The sequence below is a fragment of the Drosophila innubila genome, assembly GCF_004354385.1.
Source record: "Drosophila innubila isolate TH190305 chromosome 2R unlocalized genomic scaffold, UK_Dinn_1.0 1_C_2R, whole genome shotgun sequence".
In the NCBI taxonomy this organism is placed as follows: Eukaryota; Metazoa; Arthropoda; class Insecta; order Diptera; family Drosophilidae; genus Drosophila; species Drosophila innubila.
Window position 1 is genome coordinate 1,495,535 of NW_022995374.1, and position 13,771 is coordinate 1,509,305.

Sequence of the window (13,771 nt, forward strand, 5' to 3'; positions counted from 1 at the left end):
AAGTATTTTTGCAGGATATTTATTTTTAAATTTGTTTATATTTTTCCTTTTTTTATTTTAATTTTTGTCTTTAAGTTCTTGCTCCATTTCACAGTCAAAGTTCTCACAATACTGATAAATGTTTTAAATGTTTAAAAGTTGTCAAATGCAAGGAAAGAAATAAAAATTTCAATATTTTTTTTTTGGATAAATATTATTATATTTATTTATATTATTCTCTTTACTTTGTAGCATAATTGAACTGTCAAATAATTCTGGCAAGACTGCTCCTCATGCATTAGCAATGTGGCTCTTGCTAAAATGCGGCGCACCAAAGTTGGCTTTTCCTCAGTCCCCGCGCTGTCCCTATATCTGTTGCTGCTGCTGCTCAAGTGCTGCACAGCCACGCCCACAACGCCCCCAACTGTACCCGCTGCAGCTGTAGCAGCAACATTTGGTGGCGCCGAGGTCAATGGCGCCACCTCCTTGGCAGCCACGAGGGCAGCACTTTATGCAGCCACAAACCACAACAAAAACAACAGCAACAACAGGAGATTGAGAAGAACTGGAGACAGCGAGAAAAAGATCAGAGACAATAAGAGAAATCAACTTGAGGATTTAATGCCAGCAAATTTACTGTTAGAGGATCTGCAGCAATCTAACGGACAGCTAATCAATCTGACAAGGCATCACGATGGCGATATCTTCTATACGAGTGGTGAGTACTGATCTAATCCCCTCCCTCTGCCCCTACACCTCCCCAAGTGACCATGTTGCAAGTAGAGACTGTGTGGCATGTTTACCCGTTGACAGCAGCATTAATTTCCAGTATGGTTAGCTTATTAGTCGCAGAGCCGCTTGATGAGCTACTACGCCAAGTGATTTTCATTCTCTACCCCTACAGTGGGTACCATAAATATGTCATCCCTTATGTGATTATGAAAAATATTAAATTTTTTAGATGAAAAAAATTTAAATTTAGAAATAAATTAGACGCCAAATCATGATCAAAATGATATTCCGCTTGAAAATCGGTTAATTTTTGATGAAGTTATGCGAGATCAAAGTTTTTGAAAAAATGTCAAGGGGTATGTATGGAAAATTGGATGATAAATGGCTTCGGATCGAAAAAATATCAAATTTTCTAGATGATAAAAATTTAAATGCAGAATCATTTTAGAGGTCAAATCATGATCAAAATGACATTCCACTTGATAATCGGTTGATTTTTGATGAAGTAATGAGAGATCAAAGTTTTTGAAAAAATGTCAAGGGGTAGGTATGGAAAATTGGATGATAAATGGCTTCGGATCGAAAAAATATCAAATTTTCTAGATGATAAAAATTTAAATGCAGAATCATTTTAGAGGTCAAATCATGATCAAAATGACATTCCACTTGATAATCGGTTGATTTTGATGAAGTAATGAGAGATCAAAGTTTTTGAAAAAATGTCAAGGGGTAGGTATGGAAAATTGGATGATAAATGGCTTCGGATCGAAAAAATATCAAATTTTCTAGATGATAAAAATTTAAATGCAGAATCATTTTAGAGGTCAAATCATGATCAAAATGACATTCCACTTGATAATCGGTTGAATTTTGATGAAGTTAGGAGAGATCAAAGTTTTTGAAAAAATGTCAAGGGGTAGGTATGGAAAATTGGATGATAAATGGCTTCGGATCGAAAAAATATCAAATTTTCTAGATGATAAAAATTTAAATGCAGAATCATTTTAGAGGTCAAATCATGATCAAAATGACATTCCACTTGATAATCGGTTAGTTTTTGATGAAGCTATGAGAGATCAAAGTTTTAGAAAAAATGTCAATGGAAAATTGGATTATAGATGGCTTTGAGTCGAAAAATATCAAATTTTTTGGATGAAAAAATTTAAATGCAGAATTAATTTAGAGTCCAAATCATGATCAAAATGCCATTCCGCTTGAAAATCGGTTGAGTTTTGCCAAAGTTATGACAGTTTGAAGTTGGTCAGACTTAGGATCTAGCAACTTTAAGAGTCAAAATTTATGTTCATTTTCACATGATTTTTTACAAGAAAATTAAGTTTCTCAGAATCATGATTAAAGTTTTGTTTTATACTAATTACAATATTGATTGAAAGTGAAAATTTGAGATTTAAAATTTTCAATTTTAAAAATTTTAGAGGGGGCACCCTGAGCATTGAAAATAATGTCTAGATCTAGAGGGAAAAGAATGCAAATTTAATAAAATTTGAATGCAGAATGAAATAAAAGCTATGCTTCAAATGTTTTTATCGAAATCTACACTCTACTGCAAGGGTATCAAGTCTTCGGCTCGCCGATTATTACTTTTCTATGTTGGTTTTAGATAAACTTGGCGCGTTCTGTTGTGACGGCTTAAATCAATCAGCCTCAGTTCTCAGTCGCAGTTGCAGTCGCAGTCTTAGTCTTAGTCTTAGTCTCATGCCACATGCCACATGCCCCCATCGGATGATGACTTACCGTTTTCTCTTTCTGCAGGTCTTCGTCTCGGTCTGGGTCTGGGAGATGGAGTCGGTTTGGGCGGTGGCAGTTGCAATGCGGACACCTGCATCGGCCTCTCGAGTGGCACGGCGGCTGTGGTGCGTCTGGGCAACGAAGGCAACGGTAAGTTGCACGATTAATATGGAAATTTGTTTGCCACTTAACGTGTTTATAATCTGTATGTTTGGGCTTTTGTTTGTGTGTGTATTTTGTATTTTGTATTTATGCAGATGCTGATGGACTGGGTCAAGTCTCAGCCTCAATGGCTGGCGGCAGATTAGAGCTGTTAACGCGACGCATGAAGTTGCAACGTGCCCAGGGGCAAGAGCAGGGGCAAGGGGAAATGGATGAGGGCTGCAGTTGCCGTTGCCTGCCATATTTGAGAGCCTATCGCGAAGATCTGGGCATCTGTGTGGATGACATTCATGGTAAGTTGACAATTTCTTAGAAGACATTCCACAAATAAAATTACAAAATTGATCAAAATTAGAACAATATTTAAAAATTAAAATAAGGTAAAATAAATTAGAAAAAAAACCATTAGATAATTAAAATATATCTAAGAAATTCGAAAAGACAAACTAAAAAATATTTAACTAACTAAAATGTGTTGAATTTAAATTGTAAATAGAAAACAAATATAAGAATTATTAAATTCAATTGCCAATAACTGAGATCTAATTATTTAAAATGTATATTACTATAAGAAAGTACGAACTTAATATTTAAATTGTATTTTAGTACCCGAGAATTCATTTGTTCATGGCTGAAAAATCAAATCGACTTTTCTAATATTAACAAAGTAGATTTCTGAATTCTTTTTGAATGTTTAACCTATTTAAATTTCCTGTTTTTTTTTTTATTCTTAATATGTATCTTAAAAATGATAACCTAAATTTTTTCCTTAAGTCCTTAAACTATTTTATAATATTAATAAAATATAGTTGGATTTTTCTTAATTTTATACTTTACATGTTTTATTTTATTTCCATTTCCGTATTTTGGAGCTCTAAATATGTTATTTAATTTTCTATAATACCATTTTCTTAAATTTAATTCCTTGTTTTCTGCTTGCTATTTTTTTATTCTTATAAAAACATTCGGGTTTCGTTTGAGCTACCAAAAGTTGGCAATTGCGCTGCGGAAGCGTTTTTTTGTCAGCCGGAATAATTAGTCAGCCAATTCGCTGCAAATTCGCCTGAAATTCGCGTCGCTTCGTGCTCCATTTCATGGCGTGTGCTCTGGGAAAATTTCCCACATGTGAGAGCCGTTGTTGCAACAGCCACCAATTTGTGGCAACATCTATTGTCTGTTGCCACTTCTGCCTGCCACTTGGTTCCACAATTGTTGCTCAACTATTTCTTTCTTTTCATCGTGAAAAAAGAAATGCTGTAATAATAACAAAATTGTGCAGGGCTTAAGCTTCCCCTCTTTACACTTCCCCCCTCTATTCACCTATGAATGAAATTGCAGAATGAAAACGAAACGTGACGCAAACACTGCGACAAAAGCTACAAAAAAGGGCTGACAAACTTGATGACACCGACACTTATATACCCTGCTTTGGAAAATATGTGGAGATTAAATATTATTAATTTGAGAAAAGCTTAGATTAGGTTTTTATTTTTAAAATAAGAAAAAATAAAAAATAAAAAAAAAATATAATAACATGAATAATAATTTTTGTGTCTTCTCCATTTTAAAGTATTTTTTTTACAACACATTTCGTAAATAAAAGATCAGAAATTTAATTCTCAAAACTAAGAAAATGGGTTAGGGAAAGTGAAAGCTGTTCTTTAACTTATGTTAACTATTATAATTAAATTTACAGTCACGTCCAAATGATCTTTTCCAATGGTTAATTGATTAATTTATTTTAGGTTAAACAATCTTTGCTCTGCTTTTGAGAACAGTCTTAATTATATTGTCTCTTAATGATATTTGCCAAAGACAAATTTTTAAAAAATTTTAGAAAATTCAACTTTCTGAGTGGAAAATTATAATAATACAAAATTGTCGGATTAAATTAAGTCCGATCGATCCCAAACTAAGCTTGAGAGCTGTTCAGGAAAACTTAATCGATTTTCTCTACTATTAAGAATAATTTAAATATAATTTATTAATGATCTTTACCAAAATTGAATAAAAGAAATAAAGTACTACCCCACTGAGTGGTAAAAATTGTCAGAAACTGCACCTAATTAATTTTAAACAAATTAAACTAATAAAGTTAAATGACTTTCCCAATATCCCAAAAGACGTCTTTTCATATTATTATATTTTTTTCTCCAAATTTCCTTCAAAATGCACCGCAAACTTTGCAATAAAGTTATGACACCTTTTGCTCAAACTTAAATATTTATTTATAAACATAATACATATAAAAATAACAACATACGGTAGCTGCAACCTTTTTGAATTATGACAAAAATTTGCCATTATTGAACAAATCATTTCGAGTTGCCGGCACATTTTTTTTATGAAAGGAAATTTTTGAAGTCAACTTTCGCTAGCCAGTAACGATACAATAACAATAACAGCTATAACAACCGGACTGAAAGTAAGAGGGTTTTTTTATTTTTCGGAAAAAACAAAACTAAGTACTTGGAATTGTTTTGTGGAAATAAAAAAAAAAATTAATAAAAACACGTTGCAATTGATAAGCGTCTCAATCTGAGTTCGACTTGAAGTTGATGTTGATGTTATCATAGTTGAAGTTGAAGCTAAAGTATAAACATTAGATATTTTGACCATCATCATAATGCGAGACTTTCTCATTGAGGGCAACTCTTATTTTTTTTTTCTGTTTTTGCAGAATGCTCTCTCTCACCATTTGTCAGCGGCTCATCGTCGGAGAAAATTCCATTTGTGTTTTTGCCACTGCGAGGCCAAATCATTTATCCGAGCAGAGAAATCAGTTTTCCCAGTAAGTAAACCCCCCCTAATTTTTTTCGCTTCCTACATTAGCATAAATCTCTATAAATCTCTGTAATATTATTTTTTTTTTTATAATTTCTTAGATATTCACACTCCCGTTTGTGCGGTAACGGGTGCCCAATATTTGGGCTCAAATGGTTGGTCGGATCTACGTAATCCCATTGACACCGATTATCCATTTCGCATGTTCCGTGATGAAGGACGCAATTTTATCAAGTGGCTTGGAGACGCTGATCTCCGACAGAAGATGCAGGGTCGCCTCATCGTGGTTCACTTGGTCTGCCGAGACATGACAGTCGCCTTGAATATTAGCCAAAAAGGTGAGTACTCAGTAGGAAAGAAAATCAATATTTTAGCTTTAAAATTTAAACTTAAAATGTATTTTTATTAACAATTTCCTCTATAAGATTTGGATTTTACTTACTCAAATTTTGTTTTACATTTTTCGAAATTTTTCAACATTTTTTCAGCATTAAATTTAAATAACTACTTAAAATTAAATATATTATTATTAAAAATTTGAAGATTTCGTAAATAAAATTAATATTATATAAAAATTGCTCAAATATAATTAATTAACAAATTAATGTCTTGACTAAAATTTGATTTCTTATAGATACTTTGATGACGCCCAAGAATGTACATTCTCCCTGCGTTGCCTTTCGCGTCAATGGCAGCCCAGTCAAATACTCACACAGTAAGTAATTTATTTAGTATATAATATTTAATAAACAAATAGAATTTTTAGTGTTATTGTGTTAAGATATTTGATTCAAGAAATCGAAAGTAATGCCCCAAGGAAGAAATTCACAAAAATAAAGAATTTTTACCAACAAATAAAAAGAATTGTTTTAAAATCAACCAATTTTAATCTTTTCCATTCTTTAGATGTGCCGGAGGTATTTTTTCAACCCGCCAATTCAACGACTTTGGCCTCCACCTCGGATGGCATGACTATGAGAGAATATGTTGTCATTGGCATCTGCAGTCTTCTGTTGGGCCTAATCTATGTGGCTTCTGTCTTTCTCTATCTGTTCATGAAGAAGCGCAAGAGTCGAGGACGACAGAGTTCCCGACACTCGCTCGATAATTTGGCGAATGAGATCAACTATCCGAAGAACGATCAGGTCACGTTTGGAGCACCTTTCAGTAGGGTTGGTAGCATCTACTCGGCCAATAGCATGGGACTGGGCAATGGAAATGAGAGTGGAACACGTGCCAGCATGTCCAGCTTAAAGGATGACATAGGAATAGTTAAGAATAATCCACTCCTGCAACACTTTCCACAACTGGGAGAACGCGAGCACAATTCTGGATTTTCCAGCGATATTTCCAACTCTAATTCCGAGTGTGAGATGGAGGAGAAGATCAAGGTGAGTCTCCTTAGCCTCTACATTGAGTTTGCCGGATAGAATGATCTGATTCTACATTGACAGACATCGGTTTCGGTTCTGGTGCATCCACAGCTGAGCATGTCCAACAAATCCCCCAAGCCAGGCAACAATGTTACGGAGAGTTCCTCCCACGAGACGGACGACTTTCTGCAGGAGAACGAGTGTCTGCCCAAGGAGAATGTGGACGTCATTGAGGATCTGATGAGCGAGGAGAAACTAGAGAATCTGCGGGCCATGGTCAATGGGAATGTGCGCAAGAAACTCTACTTTAATCCCGCCTACTTTGAGCCACATTTGTTGGCGGTAAGTGAATAGGAAATTCTTTCTGAATGTGAAGATTTCTAAAATTGGAAAAAATTACTAAGGAACTCAAATAGAGGAAGCTTACTTACTTTTGTACCCTTACGTTGATTTCTTTGAATTATCCTAGTTAAAAAAAATATTCGAAAATCGAGATCCCATTTAATAATTCAATGAATTTCTACTCCTAGGAACCGCCGCAAGCTGCCATTGAATTTCTGCAAAAGATTCGCGAGGTGATTGCCATAGCCAAGTACAAGATGGCCACCAAGCGTTACCAGCCATCACTTAACATCATTCCGGAGGAGCAGCCACTGGAGTCGAATGTCGAGTCTTCCTCAACAATGTACAATGTGCCGCTGCAACAGAATCTTCAAGCGAAGAGTCTGGGAGATAAACGCAACAGCATCGAGCAGTGGCTACAGAGTGTTCCCAACTCGGAAGTGAGTTCCAATACGAAGACTGCCTCGCCAAAGAAGCAAGGTTCGCCCACCAAGAGCAATTCTTCGCTAAGAAAGGAGATTTCGGCACCTAAAGAACGTCCGCCGCCGCCGCCCAATCAAAAGTTGAATGTGGAGCAGTCGAAACAGGAACAGGATCCAAGAATCCAGTTGGAGCAGTCGCGATTTAGCAAGTCCAAGTCCAGTCCGGAGCCTGTTAAGCCCAAAACCCCTCCCAATAATTCCTACGATAGTTATTCCTCGTACAAGTCCAATGTCTACGGCTTTGCAGAGACGGGTGGAGAGATCTACAACAATCCCAAGTTTATGCTGGCAGATACTCCCACAGGATCCCTACGCAGCTCCTCCAGTCGCTCCAAGTCGCTGAGGAAACGTAGCGAAGTTCTGGATCAATTTGCCGCAGCGAATTCCACTCCAACTTCTTTAAACTCCTTTGATCGTCAGCATTATAATATGCTGAGGAATATGAAACCCACTGAGATCATTTATGATTCCTTGAAGCGAGAATATGCAGCTCACATTCCCACGCCGGACTATGACAGCACCATTGAGAAGAAGATCAAGGAGATCTACAGCAGCACACAGAGCAGCATTCCATCAGTTCCAACACCCGACTATAGTTCCCTAAGTCGAAAGTCCCTGAAGCAATTCCAGCCGGATTCTCCCATCTACAGACGCAAGTCGCCACAATATTTGATCGTAGACTACGAGACGGACAGTTTGGAACGTCTGGAGCCGAGCAAACGAAAGAGTTCGCATTCTTCCAGCTCTCCCTCTTCCGATGTGAGTTCCCAACTCAGTCCGAGCCTCAGTACAGCGCTACCTCTCGAGGAGGAAATGGAGATCAGTCACACAGTCTACGACCGCTTGAATGGATTTCGCAAGGAGGGTGAATTGAAGAAGCGTCACTCCCAGCATCATCATAATCAGGCACAGCGTCACAAGGAAGTGGCAGCGAGGATCAAGTATGATACGCCCTTTCGTGGCAGCATGACGATCGAGGTGGAGCACGAACCTCCCTCCGATCTTGAGCGCACAGACAGCGATCAGTTCGAGCCGGACACGTTGGATAGGAAGCCGAAGAAGCAGAGCTTCTGTGACATCAATGCCTGGGAGAATCAGGGACGTCAGTCGAGTAATGATCAGTATGATCCGTATGTGGATCAGATCAATTCTCTGCCAGATCTGAGTCAGGAGAATAGCAAACCACGCACCGCTTCTTTCATTCTACGATCCAGTAATTCCTTCCGTAATCTGCGGGAGATTTACGAGTCTCCGTTGGCCCTTCAGGATCATTACAAAGCGGAGACTCCGGAGAGATCCACCGAAGAGGCGGGACGCATACTCACGCTGGAGGCGAAGCATTCACGAAGACAACGTGGCATGCAGTCTTCTCCCACTCTCTCTGCCGTGGATGTGAGTAGATCAAAGACCACGATCACCATTTCTTCGGAGAACCAGGAGTCTTCTGCGAGGCGTGAGCCACGCCCCAAGTCCAAGCAACACTTTTGTGCGCCTCTAGTGCAGAGCAAGCGTCCCTTACCCCCGCCACCCCCTTCGCCAAGCCCTTCTCCAAACCCCCAACGTCTGGAGGAAGACAATTACAGCATGCAGAGTGAGATAACGGAACTGACAGGAGTCTCGGAGAGTCAGGAGAATTCCTGCAACAACACCATGTCCAGCGTGATCTCAGCGAGAACAGAACCCAGTAAAAACAAGGCATTAAACTCTACTTTAGAACATAAAGAAAATGATCTAGAAGGACTTTATGGCAAAAAGATCCACAGTCTTCGAAACGATTACAGTCTCAACAAGTATCTAAATAGAAGAAAGTCGCAAAAGGGCGACAGGGAGAAGGATCATAAAAACGAGCAGGATGTGGATCAACTCAAGGATGCAGCTCAACTGGAAACGAGCAACAACAACAACAATAACAATAACAATAACAACAATACGAAAAAGGATCTCGATCTCAATCAGTTTGATGCCTTGTCGATCAGTTCGCGTTCAAATCGCAGCAGCAGTCAACTCTCGGAACGCACCAAGGAACTGTACCGCAATGCGGGAGTTCCAGTGGGCATCGCCTATCCCCAAAGAGCAGCCAATAGTGCCAGCTCCAACTCCAATTCTATCTCCAGTTCTGCTTCCAATCCTAGTGCGAATATCCAAACCGTTTATCGCTGTGAAATTGAGCCGGCTCAATTAACTGCCGGCATGCAGATCGCCATTGGCCTCAAGGATCGTGCCAAGAAGGCCAAGGATCTGAAGAATGCCTGGCGCAAGTTCGTCACAATGGCGGCCAACAAGTTTAGTCCCAGTCAAAGTCCAGCGCCCAGTTATGGCACTAAAACTTCAGCTGGATTTCTGGAATCTGATGATGGCATTGCCTCCATCATTGAGGATGCAGTGCATCCTCCCAGCTCAACAGTGCAGCCAGGTAGTCAGCATTATTATGAACAACGTTTTGGCCAGTTGGACAGTGGTTACATGAGCACCGATTCTACGGAGCTCTACAAACGCAATGTCTACGATCGCTACAATTTCAAGATGATGTCCGGTCGTGGTCAGATCATAAGGGTAGACACCATCGAGGACAATGAAGAGGAGACGATCAATGCCAATGCCAATCGCTTGGAATTGGATGCCGATCGCTTTGAGGATCTGGAGCATATGGTTTCACCGGGTAATCCCGGTCAGGATCTGAGTGATGCCGAGTCGGATAAGACCCTAACACGCTCTCAATCCAATGATCTTAATGTGCGCGGCAGCACCACAACCATGTCATCGTATTCCTCCGAGGATGATCAGCGTCGTGGTCACAGCACCTGTTGTGGCTCCTCCGATGAGGAGACCAATGCCGAGGACATGTGGGAATCGGGAGCGGAGAGCATTGAAACCCACTCGGTACTCTACAAGATGATACGGAAAACTTAGTAGTATTTTGGGTAGAGCGGGCAAACTATCGATAATCGATCTATCGATATTTATTATATATATTATTCCTTTTATCTCTCTATCGAGATATCGAACCATTTTTCACAATACCATCGAGATTTCAAATTTTTCCGCTTACTGATATTTTGTTTCCTAAAGTATCAAATATTATCGAAAATATCGAATAGATACTATCGATATTCATGCGAATTTTTACTTAGTGATCTTTTATTCAGCTTCCGTTCTTGTCACTTCACTTATTAATGAATTCATCATTTATTCTTTTAGAACTATAAAAAATATCGAATGGAAACCATATCGATAGTTTGCCAGCTCTAGTATTAAGACACGTGCAATATCTATATAGAATGCGAAACTGAATCTAATTAAAGACTTCCATTTAGCATAGTTAACTTGATCCAACAAGTGCAATAACTTTACGATTCTTGCCAAACCACAAGGTGCAATTTTATTTGTTCTAATTTAAGTCGAATTAAGAACATATATATTTATAGATAAGTTTTAAATTAGAATTCGAGGGAAATTGCAACTGATAACGCAATAGCTGCCTCTTTGGGGTGGCACATCAATGTATTTCCCTCAGTCCCCAAAATCCACTTTAAATATATATTTACATGTATTTAGCTTACATCGTATCTCTTAGTTATCAGATGCGAATTGTGATAAATATTAGAAGTCTTGGGCCGGAAATGTGCAATCAATATATTAGTCTCAGTTTAAACTATAGACTTATAAGCTAGTCTAAGCGATTATCCATTAGTTGATGTTAACACACAATTTTTAATAAAAACATTGTACATACTTTCATTAAAAAAGAAATAATTTATGTATTTTAACTGAAAGAAGGATGAAGGGAATTCTTAAAATCAAATAAACTTCAAACAAGTTGTGTTTTTCAAATACCTTTCAATAATATAAAAATTTTAAATATTTATTTAAATGGTAATTTCCTTAATTCCTCAACAATTTCAGGAGGGAGTCATCTTAATCTTCTGACACCTTAAATAGCAACCGAACAAACTCGGAATATGTTTATTCTAATTGATATTTACTTACATTCTTTGCAAAATTTTAAAATACTTAAATCGCTAATAAAATATTATTCTTCATTCAATACATACATATATATAAATAAATTAAATTTTGCTTTGTTTATGTTTCTGCAGGATGTGCGAATAATTTATGTATCCACTGTAGACTGTCTCTCTCTCTCTCTCTCTCTCACTTGCGCTCACTCTCAGTTTCTGGCATTTGGCATAAACAAAGCAAACTGAGAATACAAAAAGAAAACACACACACACACACACACAGTCATCGGACACTTGCAGGCGTCTTAAATTTAGCTGATAAGCATGAGGCTTATGTGTTGTGTGTGTGTCAGTGCTGCCAATTTAGCTATTTAATAGCTACTTTTAGTTGTTTATAAAGTTCGTTTGCTAGAAATGCAATTTTGCTGTAAATACCTAAGGATTATAAGCGAAAATATCAGGATTAGTGGACAACTCTCACGAGATCAGATATTAAACTAAGTAATATACAAAACAATAATAAAAATTCGATAACTAAATATACAAAGGTATTACAGAAATACAAATTAATCGGTTTTCGGTTGGTTTACATTTTTTGGAACAACTCTAATTTAGTTCGTTATTAAAAAAAGGTTGACTATTTTCTAAGCTATTTTTCTGCGCAAACTCAGCTATTTGTTAGCTGTCTTTCCACCAAAAACAGCTATTTTTCTCTAAATAATTGGCAGCACTGACTGTTGTTTGTGTGTGTGCGTGTGTGTGTGTGAGCAGTCTGTGCCTTAAACAAAATTTATTTAAACCCGAGACGACAGTGATCGAAGAGACGTGAGAGCGTGCATTTCAGAGAAAAAGAGAGAAAGTTAACTGTATAAATGTCCAAGTTGTTGTTGATTTGTTGCATTGCGGTTTGCTGCAGTGCATCCCTGGTGGCCGGAGGCAGAAGGAATCTCTGGTGGTATCACATGTCCACGAGGCCACAAGTGCAAGTCTCCTATTCTCCCGAATTAGTGCAAGATTTGCATGAATTTATCGATCTGATACCGACTGCCGTTATCGATGAGGTGATCGCCGAGCATTTGATTGTTGATTCGGGATTTCGCAAAGCGATCAAATTTCTACGCAGTTCGGATTTTAAGCAATTGCTGCAACGCATTCAAATGTTGCCCGAGGTCATTGAGGTTATCAACTATCTGCATCTCAATGAAACGGCCGTGAGTACAACCTTAAGGGTTGATAAACGCTTCGGCACTCCATGGACTCTACAGAATTCGATCCAGCATGAATACGGCTATTTTCTAACCGATCCCAGTTCTAGCAACAGTTTACAAGATGGCGTGGTTATTGTTTTTCTACCCGATTCTCAGCACAATAATAAAGTCGACTACAATTTGGGCAGCTTTATTAGCTTTGTCCAGGAACTGTTGACGCATCTCCCGAGGGATCGTTTCGTTAACCTGATCAATGAGAAACTGAAAAGCGGAAAAGTATTTCCCAAGTTCTACGAAGCACTCCGAAGTGATGAGTTCAAGCCGCTTATAGAGAAAACTATGGTGAGTGTGTCTTTATTTAAATAAAGGGGGGAAAAAAATTGTACAAGTGATTGACTGTTATAATACGATTTTTTAAATGTTCACCATATTTTGCCTTTACAGAAATCTCAGAATGTGATCAACATTTTAAGCACGCTGGCCAGCCATCAAATTGATGCTAATGCACTGAAAGGAATCGCATTTGAAGTCATCTCTTGGGGTCCACCTGTGTAAATTAGAAATAAAAAAATATAAATAAATATTAACAAATAAAATATACAAAATGAAATGTGCTGGACCGTAGATTTTTGACTACTAATTTATAAATCATGCAGAGTTGTTCCAGAAATGCAAGACAACCAAAATTATATGGGTTTTTTTTAATAAATTTTGCTAAGTTTGCATTTTTTTGCGTTTGCAAATCAAACTTTTTGTAGCAGACTTTTAGGCATTCGCTTAGAAAGAGCATGAAAATCAAATATAATTAATACATTTATCTAAATATTATTAAAATTAATGTGAAAATAAAATAAATAGAGCTAAGATAAGTATAATCTGCATAATTATATTTAAATTATCGCTTCAGTTATGCTAAAAATCAGCTGGTCGACCTTTTCGTTGCAGCTTTTGGGCGCTTGCGTAAAATACACGCTGAGCTCGAAAACATTGCCTACTTTTGC

The 13,771-nt window shown here is 37.7% G+C and overlaps 2 protein-coding genes across 2 annotated transcripts; both read left to right on the plus strand.

Moving 5' to 3' along the window:
• Positions 1-447: 447 nt before the first annotated feature.
• LOC117783504 (bromodomain-containing protein DDB_G0280777) lies at positions 448-10,513 on the plus strand. Its single transcript, XM_034620921.1, is given in 9 exon segments — positions 448-694; positions 2,518-2,652; positions 2,718-2,915; positions 5,303-5,413; positions 5,508-5,744; positions 6,041-6,121; positions 6,313-6,797; positions 6,861-7,121; positions 7,310-10,513. Coding segments are annotated over 9 exon segments (4,806 nt in total). The 5' UTR covers positions 448-600.
• Positions 10,514-12,379: 1,866 nt separating this feature from the next.
• Positions 12,380-13,394, plus strand: LOC117783511. The gene is made up of 2 exons (XM_034620931.1): positions 12,380-13,112; positions 13,215-13,394. Exons 1-2 carry the CDS (start codon positions 12,435-12,437, stop codon positions 13,323-13,325), a joined length of 789 nt encoding a protein of 262 aa, XP_034476822.1. The 5' UTR covers positions 12,380-12,434; the 3' UTR covers positions 13,326-13,394.
• The last annotated feature ends 377 nt before the right edge of the window (positions 13,395-13,771 follow it).